This window comes from Passer montanus, unplaced genomic scaffold, assembly GCF_014805655.1.
Source record: "Passer montanus isolate IOZ18808 unplaced genomic scaffold, ASM1480565v1 scaffold21, whole genome shotgun sequence".
NCBI lineage: Eukaryota > Metazoa > Chordata > Aves > Passeriformes > Passeridae > Passer > Passer montanus.
Window position 1 is genome coordinate 12,236,542 of NW_024366703.1, and position 21,568 is coordinate 12,258,109.

The 21,568-nt window shown below is 34.6% G+C and overlaps 1 protein-coding gene across 4 annotated transcripts in view; it reads left to right on the forward strand.

Moving 5' to 3' along the window:
• Nucleotides 1-21,568, forward strand: part of ATRNL1 (attractin like 1) — a 436,152-nt gene that overhangs the window by 177,297 nt on the left and 237,287 nt on the right. For all 4 annotated transcript variants that reach the window (XM_039709188.1, XM_039709189.1, XM_039709190.1 and 1 more), the window contains exon 24: nt 1,070-1,227. In XM_039709188.1, the coding sequence (XP_039565122.1) occupies nt 1,070-1,227 (158 nt within the window). The remainder of the gene's footprint in view (nt 1-1,069; nt 1,228-21,568) is intronic.

A 21,568-nucleotide genomic window follows, 5' to 3' on the forward strand; every position in this document is an offset into this window, starting at 1 on the left:
ATGTGTTCTTTTGCCATTATCATTATGCTGTTATTAATTATATTATTTAAACCTCAGATGATAATTTGCAATCTGAATAAAGCTTCATTAATATGTTGACTTTCTCTCCTATTCAATTAAAATTACATTGGTAGGAAAAGCTTGTAGCGTATTTAAATTTTTTAAATGACAGTGTTATGAAATGCTGTGATTTTAATTAAGATAAATTGCTTCCTTAACTACTGCAGAGACTGAGATTTTATTTCTTTGTTTCAGTGTTCAAGCTAAAAATTTAATTATTAACCTTTACATTGATATCAAACAATAAAGTTCTTCTGTGTATGCTGATAAAAAGAGCTGCTTATCTATTTTTTTCTCCAGCTTTGAACCCCATTACTCTTCTTTGTTTTAATTTAGACAGTTTTTCTGAATTGGTTCTATTGACTTTCTGAAAACACATCCAAGGAGAGGCATGATGCTTAAAATGATATCATTTTAAAAAATCTTTTAAAAGAAGGTTCAGAGTTTCTCTTAAACTCATGAATTTCTTCATCAGTGCATTTCTGAAGTCTTTACCATACCAGTTAGTAAACTCTATTTATTCCTTTGTTTTAACTTAGCTCAGTCACTCGTTTATTTGCAAAAACTAATAAATGTTTATTACTAGTTACGTTATTAACGCTTTCATGAACAATTAAAACTTGACAGCAAAAGTGCAAGATGGAGACAAATTCCCTTACAGATTTTATTGAGCTGTTTATTGAAATGAAACATAAATTATGAAGGAAAGCATATTATCTGTTAAGCTGACCATAATAACTATCTTGCAGAAATTCATGCTACTTCTGTCACTTTTCCAATTTGCATATAGTTTTTAAAACCAAGGTAAAAATTTCTGTGAATTCTCTATATGTATAATAAATATACCTAATGTGCCATGTAAACTATAATAAGAGGTTGTTTTAGAGGAAGACACCAAAAGCAATTAAGGATTTATGTTTCTTGTGCAAATTTACTTTGGCATCTTTAATGATGATTAATATTTTTCTCAAATACGTATACTTACACCTGAGCTTTTAAAAATTTTTAGCTGGAACAATATCTGGAGAAGAGATTCCTGTTGTTTCCAAGGTTAATATTAAGGAATACAGAGACAGCTTTTCCTGTGAAAAATTTAACTTTCGAAGCAACCCAAACATCACTTTCTATGTGTATGTCAGCAATTTCTCCTGGCCAATCAAAATACAGGTTAGTAACTTCTTTGTGCTTTTAGAGACATTTTTATTTCAGCTTTACATTGAATTTCATGATTTCACTCATGCAGTAAGTATACAAATAGAGTTATTTGCACATTGTATTTTCTGTCTATAATAATTATGTTATGATGGCAGTCCTAGTATGATTTTAAGGTTGGGCTGGATGGAGCTCTAAGCACCATGGCCTGGTGGGAGGTGGTGCTGCCCATGTCAGGGGAGTTGAAATGAGGTGGTATTTAAGGTTCCTTCCAGCCCAAACCACTCCAGGATTCTGTGCTTTAGCTTTCAGCAGTGAGTCAGACTTCAGGCTGTCGATTTTAAAATCTGAATTCAAATTGTTGAACATACGTGTTTAATTGTAATATAACTTCAGCATTTAGATGTAAACACAGAAAATGGTATACAAATCTGTATGTACCTGGGTATTTGAATGTTAATAATTGGCTTTTGGAGCCTCTGACTTTTTAAATGTTGAGTGACTGTATCAGATTGCAATATCACAGACTTCAGTTAAGACTAAGTATAGTTTATTAGAATTTATGTTCTTCTTTGACTTCATTGGAATCAATTTCATTCAGTATTTTCTGGAGCACTGAGATACTCTGCAGTAGCAAACTCAAAAAAATCAATGCAATCATGATTCCTCCCTGGCCTGTGGTGTTCCAGCAATATTTATACTAATAATTACTATGGCTGCACTTGTGAACACAGCATCCCCTGCATCAATGAAGGAGATTCTTATGTGGATGAATGGCTTTTGACTGCACCCTTATCGAATTAAGCCTTAAAAATTAAGTTGTTAAAATGATAATTTCATAATTCCTGAAGATTTTCTTCAGGAACAAGTACAAGCTCAAAATACTTTGCAGTTAATAATACAAATACCCTACAAAATTTCCATTTTAGTGGGAAAAATGTTCCATATTTTTCTAAAATACTAAACCTTACTTTATAATCTATGTATAAAAATATGCACACACACATAGATATAAAATAAAAAAATTAATACAAAAATGTATTCTGTATATCTGTCTAGATATATATGATAAAGTGGGATATATATATAATAAAAAAATAAATACAAAAATGTATTCTGTATATCTGTCTAGATATATATGATAAAGTGTTCTGGATTAAAGCAGTCATCTTCTGACTAAAGTGTCAGAGAAATGTTTTTGTTGTGTTAAGTAAAGCTACAGTTGTCTACACATACCTGAACAGTGACTGTAGATATGTGTTAACAGTGTCAAAGGATGAATTTATTCAGCTTACTAACATTTATGATTCTACTAGTTTATTAAAAAATCCAAACAAACCCTTAAGACTAACTGCTTTCTTTTAGTCTTCCTATTAGGGGTGTTTTACACTCTCTCCCATTTCCTAAGGATAGAACAAGTTCAGCTGCCAAACAGACTCCTTAAACAAATCCATGGAGCAATTTCAGCTGTAAATGCATTACACTCTCCTCTCACCTTTACGGCTGCAAGGTGGCTGTATCATCATTGTAAGACAAACATTATTAAGGTGATGCATTCCTGAGATGTGCAGCTCTGTGGCAGATGTTGGCAGATCTCAGCTCCTCCTTGTGCTGTTTCCACTGCAGCATAACACCCTGATGAAGGGAATCCCTGGTCATTGGATACATCTCTTTTTTTTTAAATCAAAATTTTCATTGTCCGCTGTGATTACATAGTTTTTTTTTGGGGTTTTTTTTTGTTTGTTTTTTTTTCTTCTTTTAGAGGCACATTGAAATTCAACAATCTAGACAGTTCTGCCTCAGATGTGGTGGTGCTTGATTATTGCATTCCTGTCCTGTCCTTACTCCATCTAGAAATTAAGTTACTCAATTTGATGCACCAAGAAGGAATACTGAGGTCCAGCTGGGGAAGCTGTTTTGGGATTTTAATTTTGTCCTCTGTATTTGCCTTTCTAAATGAATGAGATTATTATTTAGCTCTCAGCCTTTTTTTTATGCTGTAATTTGTTCTTTTCTGAGAAAATATTTGAAGTCAACGTTACCAGTATATATTTCTTGTGTTTGGTGCACTAGCAGCAGATAAAATCTTCAAATGATAAATGGAGCAGGGAGCTTTCCAGATAAAACAGTTTTTGTTTTGTATGCTAACTTTATAATTCTGCATGTAGTAGAAATTTTAAAAGTATATGAAACCTCCTATGACATTCAGTTAAGAGAAGGAAGTCATGGTTCATTCCCATCCAGGGGCTAAATTTCCAAGGCCAGTACTAAATCAGGTGTAATAGTTATGAGCTTCTACATCTTCATCTCGTAGCATACCAGATTTAACCTTCATAACAGGCAAAAGTGGTTGGTATTTGTCTATTTGCACTGTAGTCCTTTTCACTGCAGTGGCCACACTGCATTGGTCGTACCATACTGGGAAAAACCTGATATTTTGTGTTAACTTGGTACTGAAGGCTTTATTTAATCCTGTTAGACCTAAGGAAACTATTGTGACTTCCTTGAGAGGTATTCTGTTCATTTAATAAGTAAGGTAGCAACATAAAATTTGACACATGCCTTTTACACAATGCTTTTGTAGAGGACTAAGTACTCCAGCACACTGAGCATTTTTCAAGTACAGTCTGAGTACCAGCCTTCCTGTATTTCCATTATTCATCACAACTTGTCAAGAATACATTATATAAAACCTGATTTCCTAAGGAGGCAGAGCTAGTGACCTTACTTCCTTTTAAACTGGTGTTTGAAGTTGTGTTATTGATGTTATTACCACTGGTGTTATTGGTATGCATTTCACCTCTCTGCTCTTGTGTCTCCTGTTATGCTGGCATTGGAGCTAAGATTTCTGGGCTCTTTCATTGGGAGGATTTGGGTGTTGGAGTCACTGCTCTTTTCTTTTTCTGTAGGAAAAGAAACAGCTCTCCTCATTATACAAGACATTTAGGTTCACTTTCCGTTAAAGTCACCTATATTATCTCGGGTTTTGCATTAATTTATCTCCAAGATTTTCATGACTATAAGGAAAATCTGTCCATCCCAGCAGGTGATTGTTTATTGGGATCAATGGCTCACAGCTGCTTCCTCAGATAGTGTTATTATTCATGTTACCTATTCAGCAAGCTGGGATTTTTTTTCCCAAAATGTTAATAAATCCCTGGAGGCTCTTAAACAAAATATCTTCTTAGGAAATATGATTTCTTGGCTTTGAAAAAATGGTATATTGGTGTCAATTAAAACAGTTCTTTAAGGTGTACTGGTCTGTGATAGGCAGTGACCCATTTCATTGTTGTCACTGGTGATCCCAATCACCTCAGAATACAAATTCTTCAGCACTGGATAGCAGTGAATTACTTTGAAAACATAGAAACTATGTAGGAAATTCTGAGTTTCTTTCAGCTGTACTGCTGCTCTCCTCTGAAATGTTCTGCAGGTTTCCATCACCCTCCTGTCCATAGGAACACAGCTGGGTGATCTCTGCAGCCCTCAGAGAGCCCTTTTGACGCTGCATTTAAATTTCCTGATGCTCAAGGCATTTTATTTAGCTGTAAAATCTTCCTTGAGGAAAGAAGCAGAAAAGTGACATAGTTGCATAAGGGGTCATTAGAAAGGTGGTGTTGTGGGATATCTTCAGCTTAGAGCTGTTTCCACAAATAGATCTACTGTCTATTGACCAGGCTGTGAAAGGGGCAGGTGCCAGTTTTTCCTCAGAAGTGTGTAATAGTTATATACTGGCACAAGTGTGGAAATATCCCTGTTGAATTACTCTAACAGGTTATACCACACTTTTTCTCCATTTCCTTTAATTCAGAGTTGCTGGTGAGTAAGAATGGATAAAGACACTTAAATTTAACCAGTGAGACTTTCATAAATAGTAGTTTCTACATCTTTTAAAAGGAAATCTCTATAAATTATCTTTGTTAGCAGATATTAAAAGAAGTGTCCAAGTAAGAGGATGTGATTAGCATGCACACTTATGCTGGACTGTCTTGGACAGTCCCAAACCTTTAGGTGCATTGTGTCTTATATATCAGTTAAAGAGCACTCCATGAGAAAATTCTCTTGCCTTAAAATAAGCTTGTTTTCTGAACAGAATATATGACAAAGCCCCATAACTTGTTTCTGCTCATTTTTATTTTATTTTGAGAGTCAGTGTAATTCAGACTCCACTGGTAATGGAATTTGAAGGCTGTAACATTTATTGAAAAGCTGTAACTCAGACTGTAGCCAGCACCTCAAATAGTGGTCAATGGTCCCTGAAGTAGTAAGCAGTCATAAAGCCTGGGCTTCTGACAGCTATGCAAATATTAATAACAGCAGTCACAACATGTTCTTCAGTCTCAGGAAACTAATTTTATGGCAAGGGATTTTTGTAATTTAAGCTGATGTATTTTCTTTTTTTCCATCATTTTCTCCTATATTCTGGAAAGCAGTGCCTGCATATGAAAAAGCAAATACCCTTAAAATGCTGTCCTGGCTATTGGTCTGATCTTTGTCCCTAAGGACAGCAGTGACCTTCCTGCTTTAGGATCAGCTGCATTCCTGCACCTATATCTCTTTATAACTGTCACACTTGTAAGTCTGATCTCAACTTGTGCCTGAGCAGCAAAATTTTCTACCAATTTTAAAGCTGAATCTGGAGATAATAATAACTGTTCTACTAGTTATTTCCTTTCTTCCCTGAAGTGTAAATGAAAGATTCACAAGTGTCTGAGTTTTAATTGGGAGGGTCAGTTTAAATTGCAAGGTTCAGCCTCAGCAGCAAAGCACTGTCTGGCAAAATTAGGTTTGTGTTTAATGAAAAAAAAAAATCTTGTTATACATTTTTGAACATAGCCTAGTTAAACTAACATGTTTCCACAGCATAAAACAATTACTGTTGCAACAAAGTTAGACAGGATGTTGGTGTACATGTAGAATACCCTGATGTGTTTGAAGAAGTTTAATATTTTTAAGCAAGCCTACTTGGAATTCCAGTTTTTTTCTGCACTGTGCTTTCTGATGAAAACTGTCTTTGGCACCCTGTATTGGTTTGTATACCAGAACAGAATAATGAATTATGGTAAAGATTTACATTTTATTTCTATGTAGCACAACAGATAATTAAAACTACTTCATATGTAAATCTTCAAGTGATTTTTTTTTTAAAGCTGAAACTTGTGTTCTTTCAGTTTACTTGCTCCTGTTTCAGAATTGATTTTTTTTCCTCTCTTAATAGCCTGAGTGTAGCAACTGGAGTGTAATGTAAATCAAGAAGCATATCTACCCTTGTAATAAAATTTACTGTGTAGTATAATTTATTTCAGCTATTTTGGTTTTGTTTTGAACTTCATTTGAATTTTTAACATTCATGAGTGACTTACATGTTATAAAAACTCCAAGAAGTAAAATTTGTCAGTCACTGCCATTAGAAGTTACAACAGTATCACAAACCTAATAACTAAATTAAAAAATAAAAAAATAGGTCAGATCTTTTTTGGGTTTTAAGGCCTTTCTGAAGCTTGCTAAGGTCATAATCGTGGACCGGTCAGATCTTTTTGCGTTTTAAGGCCTTTCTGAAGCTTGCTAAGGTCATAATCGTGGACCCTTTGCTTGGAAAGATGTGTATTTATCCACATGGTGCTGTGTTTGTAGCTGTGCCACCTGTGATTGCATGCCTAAATTTAATCCCTATGATTTATGGTGAACAATTCAATTTCTAAGTGCCTTAATGGTTTTCATAGAGGCTGCTGAGTAACTGCATATAGCAATGTATGGGGACACTGTAATTCCTGAAACACTGAACAGGTATTGATGATGAAGTGGATGCATTAACTTCCAAAACAACTTCGATATTTTCTTACAGTAAATGTAAAATCCCTCTATTAAAATAGGTTTGAAAGTAGTATACTAAGAACAAAAACCTGGGATATCCATTGAACCATCATATAGTGAAAATTCTGTCAGAACAGAAGAAATAACAGGAATAGAAGGCAACCTCTACTACAAGGTGGATTTTTTTAGAGATGACTGTTTAGTATTTTGTCAGCTTTTATGCATTGTATATAGGCATTAAATTATACAGGGAATTAGAATGAAAGAATGTATATCGAACATAAGAATCACAAGGCTGCTCATGATACGTTTGTGCTTCAATATTCTGTCCAAGTGGCTCATTTAATCACCTGTCTGCTCATGGCTTTTAGGCTGTTAGACAGCAAGAAGTCTGGAAATTCAGTTTTATACCTTCCATAGCATTGTTTTTTATATATGATTAAAATGTATTAAATGGAAGTTTTGCTCTATAGTTATTTTCAGAGGGAAAAACCCCCAAATGTAAGTGGAGAAATGTAAAATTATTTTCATATTGAAATCAGGACAGCAGCCTGAAGGTAAAGTTCCATTTGCTTCATTGCTAGTATCAAAAGCTAAACCCAATTCTGTTTTTCAACACATTAATACCATTGTTAAAATTCTCAGTCATAGTTACATTATTACAGGTATATCTGTTACATGTGCAATTATTGCATTTTAGAAAGTACTTGAAAATTACTACCCAAATGGGGACTGCTACAGTGATTATGGGTCCTTTTTTCTTTCTTAGACAATCAAATATAATGCCAGAAGCCTACCAGTTCTTGCCTTGGAAAGTGGACTGTCTATAATATCTATAATTTATTTTCTTGGAATTGTAAAGTCAATTGTATGGAGAATAAATGCCAAGGCTGTATAATATTCCCCAATGGCTTGATGTGCCCAAATCCAATATAGCATTTTCCAAAATGCTTCCCATGAATCCTAAACTATTGCTAAAATGAGAAAGTATTTCCTGATTATTAGATTACACCTTTTTTATTTTAAATAATGCCAAAAGAGTTAACATTAGTCTTAAAATGTACCAGAACAAGGTTGCCATCCATATAATGCAAACTTCCACACCACTCCAATAAATGTAGATATTCATTATTCTTCCTGGTACATTTCTTTTTCCAATCACCTTAGAAAAGGCCTAATATGAGCCACCAGAATATCTGTAAATATTTAGCATAGCTGATGTATTTCTGAGAAAGCAGAAGCCCTGTTAATAGTTCAGCTGATGATTTAAGGGAACCAAAATATGTAATTAAGAGATAATTAGTCCTCAGTGATGCATAGTTTTAATTGGTGTATAATTTGAATGTCTGAGATAAGAACTCATGTAACTGATGTGCCAGTTGTGTAGGGCTTTCTTTTCCAGGCAGGCCAAGGCATCATCTACTGGTGGTTGTATCACACAATAGAGATGTATAGTTACTGTATTTGCTAATAAAAATGATCTCCCTAATATGTTTAGCAAGTAGATATTGGTGGTTTTTTTTTCCCTGTAATGTCCATTTCTCTGATATACTTACTGAAGTAAATTTTAGTTAGAAAATATAGAATGCAATAAGAAAAGTTTGCTTCCAGATAGTTTATGTACTTTTGATTAGCTATAGAAAAAATAAATCAATTCTTCATCTTGGGATTTGGGGTGGGTACAAATGGTGGGATATAAAAACCTTTTGTTCAATAATAAGAAAAAACCACTTTGAAATATTAAGATTCTCCCTGAAGAAAACATCTATGCCTTGCTGAACTGCAGAAGCCTATAAAGGTCATACACAGTGGCTTCAAAATTATTTGAAAGTAAATGTTTGGCTCATAGGGGATCAGAATGGAGATAGGAAGCTGGTGAGAGAGAATAGGTATTTTCAAACTGTTTATCGTGACTGTCAGAAACTCCTTTGTCAGAAGGATTAATACAACCTTAGTTGCCCTCTGTGATCAGGATTGTATAGAAAAATGTGGGCAATGTACAGCATTTGTTTTTCTTATATCTTTGTTTAAATGTGGATTTCTGCCAAATCCAAATTTAATTCAGTTGTTTTTCAACTTTCCTTAGTAAACAAAATGTTAGTGGCCAGAAATCAGGTCAAAAACTTCGGTGTAGGGGCTTTGTCAGGAATACTTCTTGAGAGTCCCACATCTGCTGAGCAGTGATGATGATGATGATGATGATGATGATGATGATGATGAGCATCACTGACATCATGGTGGTCCTGACACGGACAGGAGTCCCAGGATTAGGAGGAGCAGCTCTTGTGTCTCCTAAGCTCCTCTGGTTCAGGTGCTCATGTGCATCCTGGGATTGTTCTCCACCAACAGCATGTGGCACTCACCTGGAGGCTGAGTCTGACCTCTGAGCACTGAGCCAACAAGGTGATGGTCACTCTCTCTGGGCCAGTGAAAGAAGGAAGTGATGCTTTCTGAACCTGGAAAAAGAACTTTCCAGTGCTAGGCAGCCTTGACAACACTGGCTACAAATACAGATCTGGGATTTTGCTTAAAGCTTCAGAGCTTAATTCCTCACACCCTGGAAAAATAGCTAAAAACTGTAGGAATGCTTGCAGCTGAGTTTGCAGGGCTCTCTAAGTCCAGATTTTCCAAAAGCACTGAAACTTCAACAGTTGAGACTGTTTTAAGTGCAGAAGCATTCTCAGGAGTGAGCTCAGGTGTCATCAGCATCCTTAGTGCAATTTAAAAAAAAATATTATTAAGCAGACATTCACACTTAAGAATGGTTATTTTAGTGAACCAGTACTTTTGGTGGCACTCTAATGTGTAAGAGTTATTGCAGTCACAGATGCAAGGAGCTGAACTTCATATCTGCTGCGGGAAACAATCCTTGAGAATGGAAAATAGTTGCTCTATATTGACCTTTAGGAGCTCTCCAAGGTATTTTTCTTGTGGTGATATTTTATTTCTATTATTTTTTAAAGCTTGATATTAATCTCTGAACCATTTGGCCAGTGTAATAATTTCTGTGATGAAATAAAATGAAAATATTACTCAGTGAGACTCCAGGTTTTAAAAAAAACAAAGCCATTCTGTGGTTCCTTGTGGACTAAGTAATGCATAAATGGGTTGAGCTGAGCTAACCAATGTGAACATATGAGGAAGTCACAGTCAACAAATGCTTTTCTTGAGAAAAGCAGAAGGAGCAGCACAAAACTGAGTAGAGTCACAAGCTCTTTATTTATCGAGAAGACAAGCTCAGATCTCCAAACTTGGCTGATAATTGGGAAAATTCTGGGAGGTGCTGTGCTCCCTGTTAGATTATAGTGTGAGTGCTCTCTTCTTCAGACTGGGGAAAAGGATGATAGGGTCACAATTCTGTTCAGTTTCATTATGAAATGCTGATTATTTTATTTTGAAATGCTTTAAGGACCTTTAAATTGTGATAATGATGCCACTTAAAAAAATCTCTTGAATTCTTTATTATCAGAGAATAAAACAAAAAGAACACCCATAAGCTGCTTATTCTATGTTAGACAAACATATTTTGTGCCTTCAGGGAGACAGTACAATTATCAGACACAGATAGCCAGATAAACATATTAAGCAAGAGGGTAGAGAGCTTGCAGGCCATCTGCTTCTTTTAAAAGCTGGCTTTAAGTACATTAGTTACTTGTCATTACTTTTTCATGTAAGCACTTGATTTCATTGCTTCCTAGGTGTTACATCTCATAGATGATAAATCCAGAAGGGGCTGCTTTGGCCGTATAATTTGAAATGAGACATAAACTAAAGCACAGGCTTTCATAAATTAATTGCAGTTTGAAGTAGACCATATACTGGGAAAAAAAAAAATCACTCTTGGCCTAAATGTTTCTAAAAAGGGGATGAGCACTTGACTTCTGCTACATAGTTCTGACTGTCAATTATTGCCACTGTTCAAAAATTTTGATTCCTGGTAAGTGCACCTTTCCAAGGGCTACTCTTGAAATATAATTTGGTGCTAGAAAGGAGAGCTTCCTTCTATAAAGGATATGATGATGTTGCAAATACCATATACTCTATCACCGTTTTTTGGGCTTTTCTCTGAACCCTCCAATGTTTCAGTATCCCTTAGGAGCTGTGGGAGCCAGAATTGGGTGTGCTTTTCCAAGTGTGATTGAATCTGTTTTGGATGCAGAGTTAAGGATGTAGCTGAGGAGGCAGAAAATGGGGGTTTTCAGCAGCTCCCCCTGTAGACACACTGTGCTGCTGAGGGAAGGAGAGCAGCCTTAGCTCCATCTTTCCTACTCTTTCTTCTTGTGACTCCAATCACAATCCTTTTTGCTGCATTCAGTATTTTCCTCTATACACCCACGAGTACCATAGCCCCTTCATCACAGCATTGGGAATTTAATGATTATCTACCACAACCCCAAATGTTCTTTAGTGTCACTGAGTCCAGAATAACATCCTTGAGAATGATCTTCATTCTTTGATTCCACATTTATCCTACCAAATCCAGTTTTACTACTCTTACTTTTCCATATCCTCCTATACATATGGCTTTGTAAATGACCTATTATTTTCATTTTCTTTCCTCAGCATGCCAAATAAAAACATATTAATTATGATATTGTTTTATTGCAATTATTGACAGAAGCTTTAAATAGCACTAGAAAACTAAGATCTAAAAATCAAGCTGTGCCTTGCATTAGAAACAGATTTGTACAAATGTGAATCTCTATTTGCAATTACATTTTACATTAGTTAAAAGTTTAATAAGTGCCATGCTGAATTTTTATTCTAGTTCCTCAAAGTGGGGGTTTTGTCAGAAGCATTAATACAATCTCTCTCAGAAAATATCCAGAATTACTGTAAATTCTGTTACTAATATTTCTGTGGATGTGTTAGGAATGGGTTAGGAGATGTAGACACGAATTGGAGTGCAGCAATCTCCTGTGAAAACATGTAAGATCTGCTGATTGTAGAATCCTTGTTTGGAACACGGATATTCTTAAAACTGATATAATGAATTTTTAGACCAGCATGCTCTACAGATTTTTCTATTCTACTACTACATTATTATTTATCTTATGTGATTTTTGTTCATTGCTCTCATCTTTCATTGCTAGCTTTTCATTAACATCCTTCACAAAAAGCCAGGAGAAGATTAATCTTGTGTCTTTCTTTCCTTCATTTTTTGTTTTTGTTTCATGATGTCCTCATTTTACTTTCTTGTCTTTTCTTTTTATTCTTATTCCTTACAGTGACAAGAAAAATACACAAGACTGACATTGTTACAGATTGCAGTCTTGTTAAAATTGCCATATTAACTACAAGGCCAGGTAGTGAAAACCCATTCAACCTGTCAGATATGCTCAAATGAGTGAAATAAAAGCTGTTTGTATGTGTGTAGAATCATCATTACTCCTTTGTCTCCTAATACCATCTTAGTGCAGGCTTTGAATTGTTTTCATTTAAGGTAATTTTAGTTTTGTTCTGTTCTCAGTGGTAGGGTCTGAGAAATTCTCCACTATGTACATATGAGAGGTTTTCAGAAATGATTTATTTTCATGGATAAAAGTTTTGTTTTAGTTATCTCTAGTGGAAGTGTCAGAATTTCTGACTCTGGGAAACAGAACAGTTTATAGATGAACCTCTCAAGGTCTCGGGTCCAGCTCTCTTCTCAGATCAGGGCAAACTTCAAAGTAACTTCTGATTGCTCAGATCCTTGTCTAGTAATTTTCTTTCCTGCATCTGTTGGAGGTTCTGTTCATTGTGTGTAATCCTCTTTCTGTGCACCTCTGAGAAGACTGAGTCTATTTTCTCTGCAACTTACCCAACCTTTCTTTGCCCTCTCCTTAAAACATTCAAAGTTAATGACTTTGTAGTAAGATGTGAATTCAATGAATTTGCAGAAGATGTTAAGATCCATACCAGGAATTCAGTGCAATTCATTGCATTCTCCTCGAGAGTCCCTCCCACCCCCAGGCTTTAAAAATAATGAAAATAGTATGAAAATAGTTATAAATTTGAGGTAATTGTTTGAAATAATAACTTGTGTAATATAAATGCAAGACAGCTTCTTTTGATAATTTATTCAGCTGTTGGGCATTTTGAGCCAAATATTTATATATGTCTTCAAAAAGAAAAAATATTACTTAAATGACATGTAGATAGTCTCCTTTTTTACCTCCTTTTTGGCATGATTTCTTAAATACACATTCTCAAATTGAAAATTTGACTGTGCTTGTGTCCAGACCAGAGATTGGAAAGAGCAAGGATGGACTACATCTCTTAATGGTTCAAATCAATTATCTTAGAGGTGTTGTCCAACTTGAAACACTCTATGAATATTACTCAGTAGCAGCAAGGATAAAAAAGGGGGAAGAGTGTAAAACTGCACTTAAACTGAAATATAAGGGTAGAAATATACAATTTTTTATTGTACTTTTAGACTTTGCAGCATAGGAGGTGAGATGTCAGTGGAGAAAGAATTCATAAAATGTTTATTCAGAGGTTTAAAAGGAACTTTTTGGCTTTCTCATTGGGGATGCATTATTGTTCCACTGCTGAGCACGAGCCTGGTGTGAATGTGTCACTGCATCCATGCCAAAAGGAAGGCATTCAGTGACATTCTGAAGTGCTTTTGTCAGCTCTTGGGTGAAGATTCAACAACAGACATGCCTAGGTCACAGATGTGTCAGCATTCTTGTGGTTAAGATACACGTGTACCAATAAGAATAGATATTTCCTTTTCTCTTGCCCTCTTTTTAGGCATTAGAAAAGGCAAAAAGCTATTTAATTCATATCATGCCTGTATTCACTACTATAAGCTGATAATGCTTTTTTTGTAAAGTGATTGCAATGGTTTTTTTGGTTTGTTTTGTTTTTTGTTTTTTGGTTTTTTTTAATTGATACTTCGTTTACATTCTGTGGTCATTAAACACAAAACTTGATTTGTTTTGAAAATCTTTTTTAGCTGTATTCATCTGTGGTAAGGCAAGCGGTGGGAAAGAAAAATCAATTGCAGCTGTATTATTTGCAATGTAATCAATTCACTTCTCCATTCTAACTAGAAGAGGCATCCTGAAGAGCTGGGAAAATTACACTAATCTTATATGTTTGGATCTTTGTTTCCTTGTGAAGACTGATACTCATCTCCTTACATCCACTTCCTTTGAATTTTGTTTAAAGTTCACATAGATAAGGGATACTTGAACACATCTTGAACATGGAAAGAATCACCCTGTTCTTTTGACAGTACTATGTCTTTTTTGGTCTTAATTTGGCTTCTTCTTGATTAATTTTCTGTAGTCATTATTTGTACCTGAACAATGTCTAAAATTATGTGTTTAAAATAATTTATGAAAGGGTAGGAAATAGTAACTTCTCAGTCATTGGTTTTCCTGAGTACTTCCTATTGTTCTATCCAATATTTGATTCCATTATTAATATTTTAATGAAAATAAATTTTACTTATTTTTACTAACTTCTGATGTACTTAGTAATTGACCAAAAAATGAAGGGCTGTAAGCTTTATCTGCTGAGCTTCAAGTCTTGCAAATACACATGGAACAATTAAATGTTTTTCTGACATAATACCTATCTAGGCTCAGAGCTGACAGTAATCTTTTCCATTATCAGGATATGTTAAGCCTGAAACTGTTCAAGCAAATGTTTTCATAACCTCATATATCTGTTTAAAAAAAACCAAAACAACCAGATTTCCTTATGCTTTGAACTTAAAATAGTTTCACAATTCCTTTTTTTCCTTATGTAATCATTCTGTTTAGACATGTTTGTTACTGTGCAGCCATTGTCTATGACATCAGTAGCTCTTCATTCTTCCTGGTGTATATTCCCTTTTTTGTGTTTATACATAGCAATCCTATTCCCTGTCAGCCTTTTAGCTGGCTAAGCAAGCTCTCTTCTTTGTGCTTAAAATTCATTTTCTGTCCCCTCCCAGCCACCCTAATGGTTCTTCACCTTCTGCTTGAGTCTTTCAGTAGAATGACAGTGCAGGGTACAGTTATTAATCTGTCAAAACATCCTTTTGCAGTTAGAAGATTAAATTGCACAGCATCATCATTACTGTTACAATTTTGGTTACTCCATTAAGAAGCCTCACATTCTATTTGTATTTTTCTTCATGCTTGGCTTATGTGGTTCAAGGAAGTTTCTTTAGTGCTGTTTATTCTACACCTGTTGCAGCCACATGGAAAAGGAGCAGGATATCTTTTAAAAAATAATAAAAAATTAAAATAATAATAGTAAATAATAATAATAATACCACTTTTAAAATATCATAAAAATTTAACCTGAAATAAGAAACTGATTTTGGTTGAGGTGACAAATTCAAATTATATACAAGTATCATTGAATTTAATCAGTTATGGAAACCAGTGAAATCTGAGTGCCTAATTGCAATGTGTAGATGCTTTGTCTAGCAGTACCAATGTGAATTTATACTCCTGAGTTTGCAAATACTCTATAAGATCATTAACTGATGTTTAATTTGTGGGAAGTTTTTGCATGGTTTATCATTCACAGTGATGAATTGCATGATATCATGGTATTGAAGCAGCAATTTCTGTTCATGTCCACTCACATGCTGTCTCCATTAGCACAAATACTTAGGTAATACAGTTGCATTTACTATGTGCAAAGTACTTTGTGAGTGGTTTTTTATTTTTCTGAACTAACCTATGCTTAAATTCTTGCTCATATTTTTTAACTGTTTTTTGTGGTCTTTTTATGATATTTAAACATTCCCTTTGTTCAGTGTAGTGTAATGAAGCAAATTGTGGTGGAAGGGATTTTTTATTTTAGTATTTTTAGTTAAAACTGATGATTATGGAAGATACAGTAGTGGCAATTTGCTAACAGTATGATATTAGGTGTGCTAAGGTTAATTGTGTTTTTTATCAGAAAGGACTTAATGGGAAATGCTTCATCATTGCAATAACATTTTCAGGGTTTCTAAAGGGAAATATTCAGTTGTTATTGATTATATACAATGCTAATGCTATGGTTTTTAAAGGCTTTTAAAACCTACAACATAGCAAAAGCAAGTTATTTAAATGATCATACTAAAGAATATTATACTTTAAAAATTCTACTGCTAAGCTGACACCTCTAATATTAATAGTGTTCAAAGAGGAACTTGGAATACAAAGAGAACAAAATGAAAAGGCATACAAAGACATAAACCAGGATTTGTTGTCATGAAGAACAGTGTTTTAAATAAAAATTTTTAAGCAGTCTTTTTGCTCTACTCAGCTCTTCCTGGTTTCAGCTTGAGAGTTCAGAGGATAGTAAAAATTGCAAAGAGGTTTAGAAAAAATGACTTGAGACAATTTTGAAGTGAGTTCACTTGTCAAGAAGACTTAAAAGGGTGATACTGCAGCTCAGGTTGTTTGAGTGATGGTGGGGGAAGGAGATGGAGAATAGGAGGAAGAAGAACAAACAGGACTAAATATCAGTGGGAGATGGTTTAGACAAGCTAAAAGGAAAGGTGGCACTGGCAGTTTCTAAAAATCTCTGAAAGCAGACATTTTAAGAAAGGAATTGTATAACCACCTCTCAGGACAGATTTGATTCTCCTTTGGGGAAGCAGATATGTCCCATCTGCTATACTTGATGTGCTTTTGTTATGTTTTCTGTGATATTATTTTCTTCTTTCAATACTCTTTGGTTTTTGGTTTTTGTTGGGTTTTTTTTTCCTTTTTGATGTGAACATATTTGATGTGAACAATTTCTAACAACAAAAGTAAAGTGAATCCACTGGTGACATCTTACTAAATAATTGTAATAATCCTTTTTATGATATGACATGTAGGTGTCCTACAAGCCACCCTGAGGGATTGTGGAGGGAGAACAGTAGTGGGCATGAGGAGTGTTTATAATTATCTCTGACATTGTTATGAAGGAGCAAGAATTGACAATTTAAAAACAGTTTCATAGAAGCAGTGATTACTACAAAGCAGTTAATGGGCTTCAGAAAAGGAGGATTAAACAGGTCCATTTTCAGCTTTGTAAGTTTCCTGTGAACAGTTTAAAAACAAATGAAATTGGTCTTTCACCAATTGACTCTTCTTTCACTGCCAGTTTGTTGACACTTAGAGCCCTTTGCTCCACAAGGAATGAGAATACAATTGGTCTAGTACATGGTCTTTAATTGAATTGACTATTTTGCCCTGCTGCTCAGGGAATTGATAAATTGCTACAACCTTCTGTTCTGAAAGTTATTGGGGGGGAGGGGTTGTCTTTTGTTTTAGGAATAGAAAGAAAGTATGAAAGAATAGTGTTCAGAAGTGGTAAGAGATCACTGAATTTGTTTTGACTAATTATATTATTGCAGTCTTAGTTCTGTGAAATATTTTAGAAATTAATCAGTGGTTACTGTCATTTCTTTTCTTGGTTTAATCATGCAGATAAAATAAACTTTCATATTCAATGTGCCACTTATGGTAAAATATAACTGAGTGTTTTGAACTTTCAATAGCAAAGTTATTTCTTTGATCTGAAAATATTAAAATATTGCTAAGGAGAATCTTTTTCTTGACCACTTAATATGAGCATTAGTACATTAACTTTTAAAAGGCTTTTAAAACCTACAACATAGCAAAAGCAAGTTATTTAAATGATCATCATTAGTACATTAACTGTAAAAGGTGGTTGACCTGCAGACACAAAATGAATGACATTTTGTTATGAAACAGATTAAAGAAAATTCCTAAAGTTGTTATTTAATCAAGAAATTGACAGTAGTTTTTTTTCCCAACCAAATCGATATTTCTGTTGATAATTACTAATGCCCTGCCCTCTTCTTTTTCACAAATATGTTTCCCACTTACCAGATTCTGTAAGTTATAGATCACAGCTGTGTAGCATTTTTAAGTCATCTGAATGTTTGGGTGCTAATTTTCAGAAGAGGTTGGGGCATCTGGGTACTCTCAATGACTTTTGTGATCTCAACCATTATTTGTATTTGATTTAATTTCATAGCCTCTTATGAGTAAATTCTTTAAAGCTATTATAAAGCAGTGGAGAAAATTCAAGGGGTTGCATTGCTTGAAGACATACACTGGGGAAGTGCAGAGGGACCACCCTCATTTGCTTCATGGAATAATCATACAAGTTTCAAGGAGTTCTGTGGGTTTGTGTGTCCTCTGGTGCTGAATCCATGGCAGGTTGTACTGGGGGATTTAGTGCCACACTGCAAAATTTACATACGAACTTACCTTTATGGTTTTTTTCTTTATTTTAATATCAATATGTAAATAATTTCTTAGTTATTAGTCAAAACCTTATAGAAGTTGGCATAAGAACATGATGTAGTAAGTGATGTAAAGGACTCTATTCTCAAAGAAGAGAAGCTATGTTATGCTGCTGAAAATGAAGGAATAGATTTAATTACTTCTCTCAGTTTCTTATGTTTTTTTCCCCATATTATGATGACTATGTAAGTAAACTTCCATCTGTCTTTGCATGAAATAAATATGTTTTCCAGCAAATTTTAAAAAGGGTATTTAATCTGAGGAAAACTGCCCTTGTGCTTTTCTAAGGCACCAGACATTTTGGGGAGTTAAGTGGCAAATAACCAGCTGCTGCAAGGGGTAATATTTGATTAACCTCTGACCAGAAATAACTGTGTCCATCAGGATATACAAAAGCAGTGTTAAACTGTTTCATCATGCCTTGAAAATCTTTGCTTCACGGGGCTTCTGCTGTGCTCTGACAAGATAAGGATGTTGTTGAAGGAGAATCAGAATTGCACACTAGAACTCAAAAGAGAAACAAAAGCTCTCTGAGGTCAAAGCTAAGAGGTTTCAAGAGGAAAACTAGAGTGGAGACTCCTTCAGGTCTTATGCTGAGGTTGCTCTTGTTCTGAAACAACTAATGGAAGAAAAGGAAAGACATGGAAATATGTAGAAGAAATATTACGAGAGTTGATAAGAATTATTATAATTTTATTGACTGCAGTTTTTATAATTGAAATATCTTAAAAGTCAAATTAATTTCAACTATTAAACTTATATATTGGTGAAATTCAGTTTTGGAATTAGTAAAAGGGCAGCTATGAGGAAAATGCATGATAAGTGTTCCTTATCATGCTGTGTTTCTACCAAATGTGACTTTCAAACAGAACATTGTTTTTCTTATGTCCTTGTCTATTTTGGTTTTCATGTATGTTGACAGCTTTGCTGCCTAACAGTGTAAACTGTTGCTCTGTTTCATCCTTTTTCTGCCAAGATAGCTCATATGAAATGCATATAAAATACCTTGTGAAAAGCCTTGAACTGACCCAAAATTTGACATCAAAATCAGAAATAGTACTATTTTTATATACCTGAGTGTAGTATATTAAAACTGTATATTCAAATTTTAAATCCTAATTTAATGAGGTAATTTTATTTTTTGTTTCAGTTTCAGAGGTTCCAAATGTAAGATATTTTTTGTACCATTGGGCTCCATCTTGCACAGTAGTCAGAGTGATCTATTGGCACCTCATAGTCATCAAGGAAATTTTCAAAGCAAAGCTTAAGCACTTAAAATTCCATGTTCTAATTCCAGGTTTCTGTAATAATGTGATCCGATATTTGTGTTCACATTTATTCCCTCACTGAAGCATTCCAATATTCAGGAACAGGAAGAACAAAGGAATTTTCTGTCTTCATCAGTCATCTTGCCTTCCAGAACAGAAGTCTCTTTAATCTTCTGGGCAGTAGTTGTAGATGTTTAGTGTAAAAAACTATCCTTTTTTATTATTTTGTTTCCCTTTGAATAATGTCCTGTCTGTACAAACAGAATATTTGTAGTGGCTCTGGTTTACACATCACTACTGTGTGTAGTTATAGTTACACATCTACTTTTTCTAATCTGAAGTTACATGCTGAAATCTCAAGAAAAAAAGTAGACTTTCTGTTATTGTCCTGCTGTCAAATAAGCCTTTTTCTCTTTCCATCCTATCAATAGTCACACTTACAGCCATTTTCTTTAGAGAGGTCCCCTTTCACACAAGCAAAGGCTGTTACACATGAACATTTTTTTTAGTATATTGTTCCATTGATAAGTAGAACTGTGATGCCCTCTCTGTCCTGAATCAAAACTGCAAATAGTCAGGGAAAGGAAATGATTTCCTCTTTCTCAGCCCTATTCCCTGTTAGGAATCCAAGCTGCCTTTCAGCAGCTGCTGTTCTGGGTGGTGCCCACACGTCAGCAGCGCTGCTCTGCAGGGAGTGCCAGGTACACCATCCACAGCATCTGCTGCTTTGGCTTCAGCTCCAGCACCATTGGAATGCTGGGGTTTTTTTCTGTTTCTCCCCCTTAACTTTTAAAGGGGTTTTTAAATAATATTATTTAAATTTGAGTAGAAATTTTTTCACTTGGGAAATGTGTAATTCAAACCTTTTAACTCAGCTTTTAAAAGCATTATTGTATGTTTTTGTAGAAAATCTAGCTTTAGCATTAGAAATCTGTTAATTCAGGGTAATTTCTTCCTGTCTCTTGAGTATTTTGTTTTCAAACCCATGTTATTGACTTAGTATTCATGTCTCAATGTAACCAAATTCTTCCTGTGGTTGGGGGCTCTGATGAGTAGCCTGAATATTGCATATTGATTACTCACAGATCACTTTATATTGTGAACTCCTTATTTTTGCTTTGTGGTGCTACAGAAGGTCTATTATAAAAGGTTGAGTGCGGTTAATAGAAAAAAATGGTATATGGAATTAGTGTTCTTTTTATTCTCTCAAGAAAAAAGATAGTTGATATTTGTTCAGTTAGGAAAAATGAAACTTTATGGATTTATGAAGCTTACAGGACATTTTGAGGCATTCTCAGAAAATGCTTATCTACTGACCCTGTATGAGACATGTCTGCAGAAAAATTAGATTCATATGACACTAAAAGATAAAGATCTTAAAGTATTTTTCCTCATCACACAACCATAAAAATTGGCTGCAAAGTAGCATCAGTTTTCCACAATAGGAATTTACTAATCCTTCTTTCACCAGAGCCAGATTTCATGTAGTTACAAAACAGATTTAGCTGTAAACCTGACCTAATTTTTTACAAGAACTGCATCAGTATTCAAATAAATTTGTTCAACAATATTAAATCTATATTATTTAATACCTTCCCCTTGCCTATTCTATTGTACTAGAAATAAAATATGTCAGGAAATTGGTGGTAGGCTTAGGAAGATAATGAATTGAGAAGAGATAAACTGAGTGGCAGATACAGATATCTCAATCTGAATGTGGCCTGGTGGTACATTTTCCTGATGGCATTTACTTTTCATTTATATATACGTAAGTATATTTTAATGTAGAAATATATAAGGAATATGTTCCTTTGCATAATTATTTCCATACATTTCCATATCCAAGTCAGAATTCAGTGTCAGAGCAGTAGATTGTAACAGTTCTATTTATCCAAAGGTAAAATTAGGTCTGTCCATTTGGGTTGTTCCTATGGAACACTTCGTTAGTGAAATCATCATCTGTGGAAAAGCATTATGGGGTTTAATGGACTCATCTGGATGATGGGACAGCGAGTTTTTTGTTGACACAAA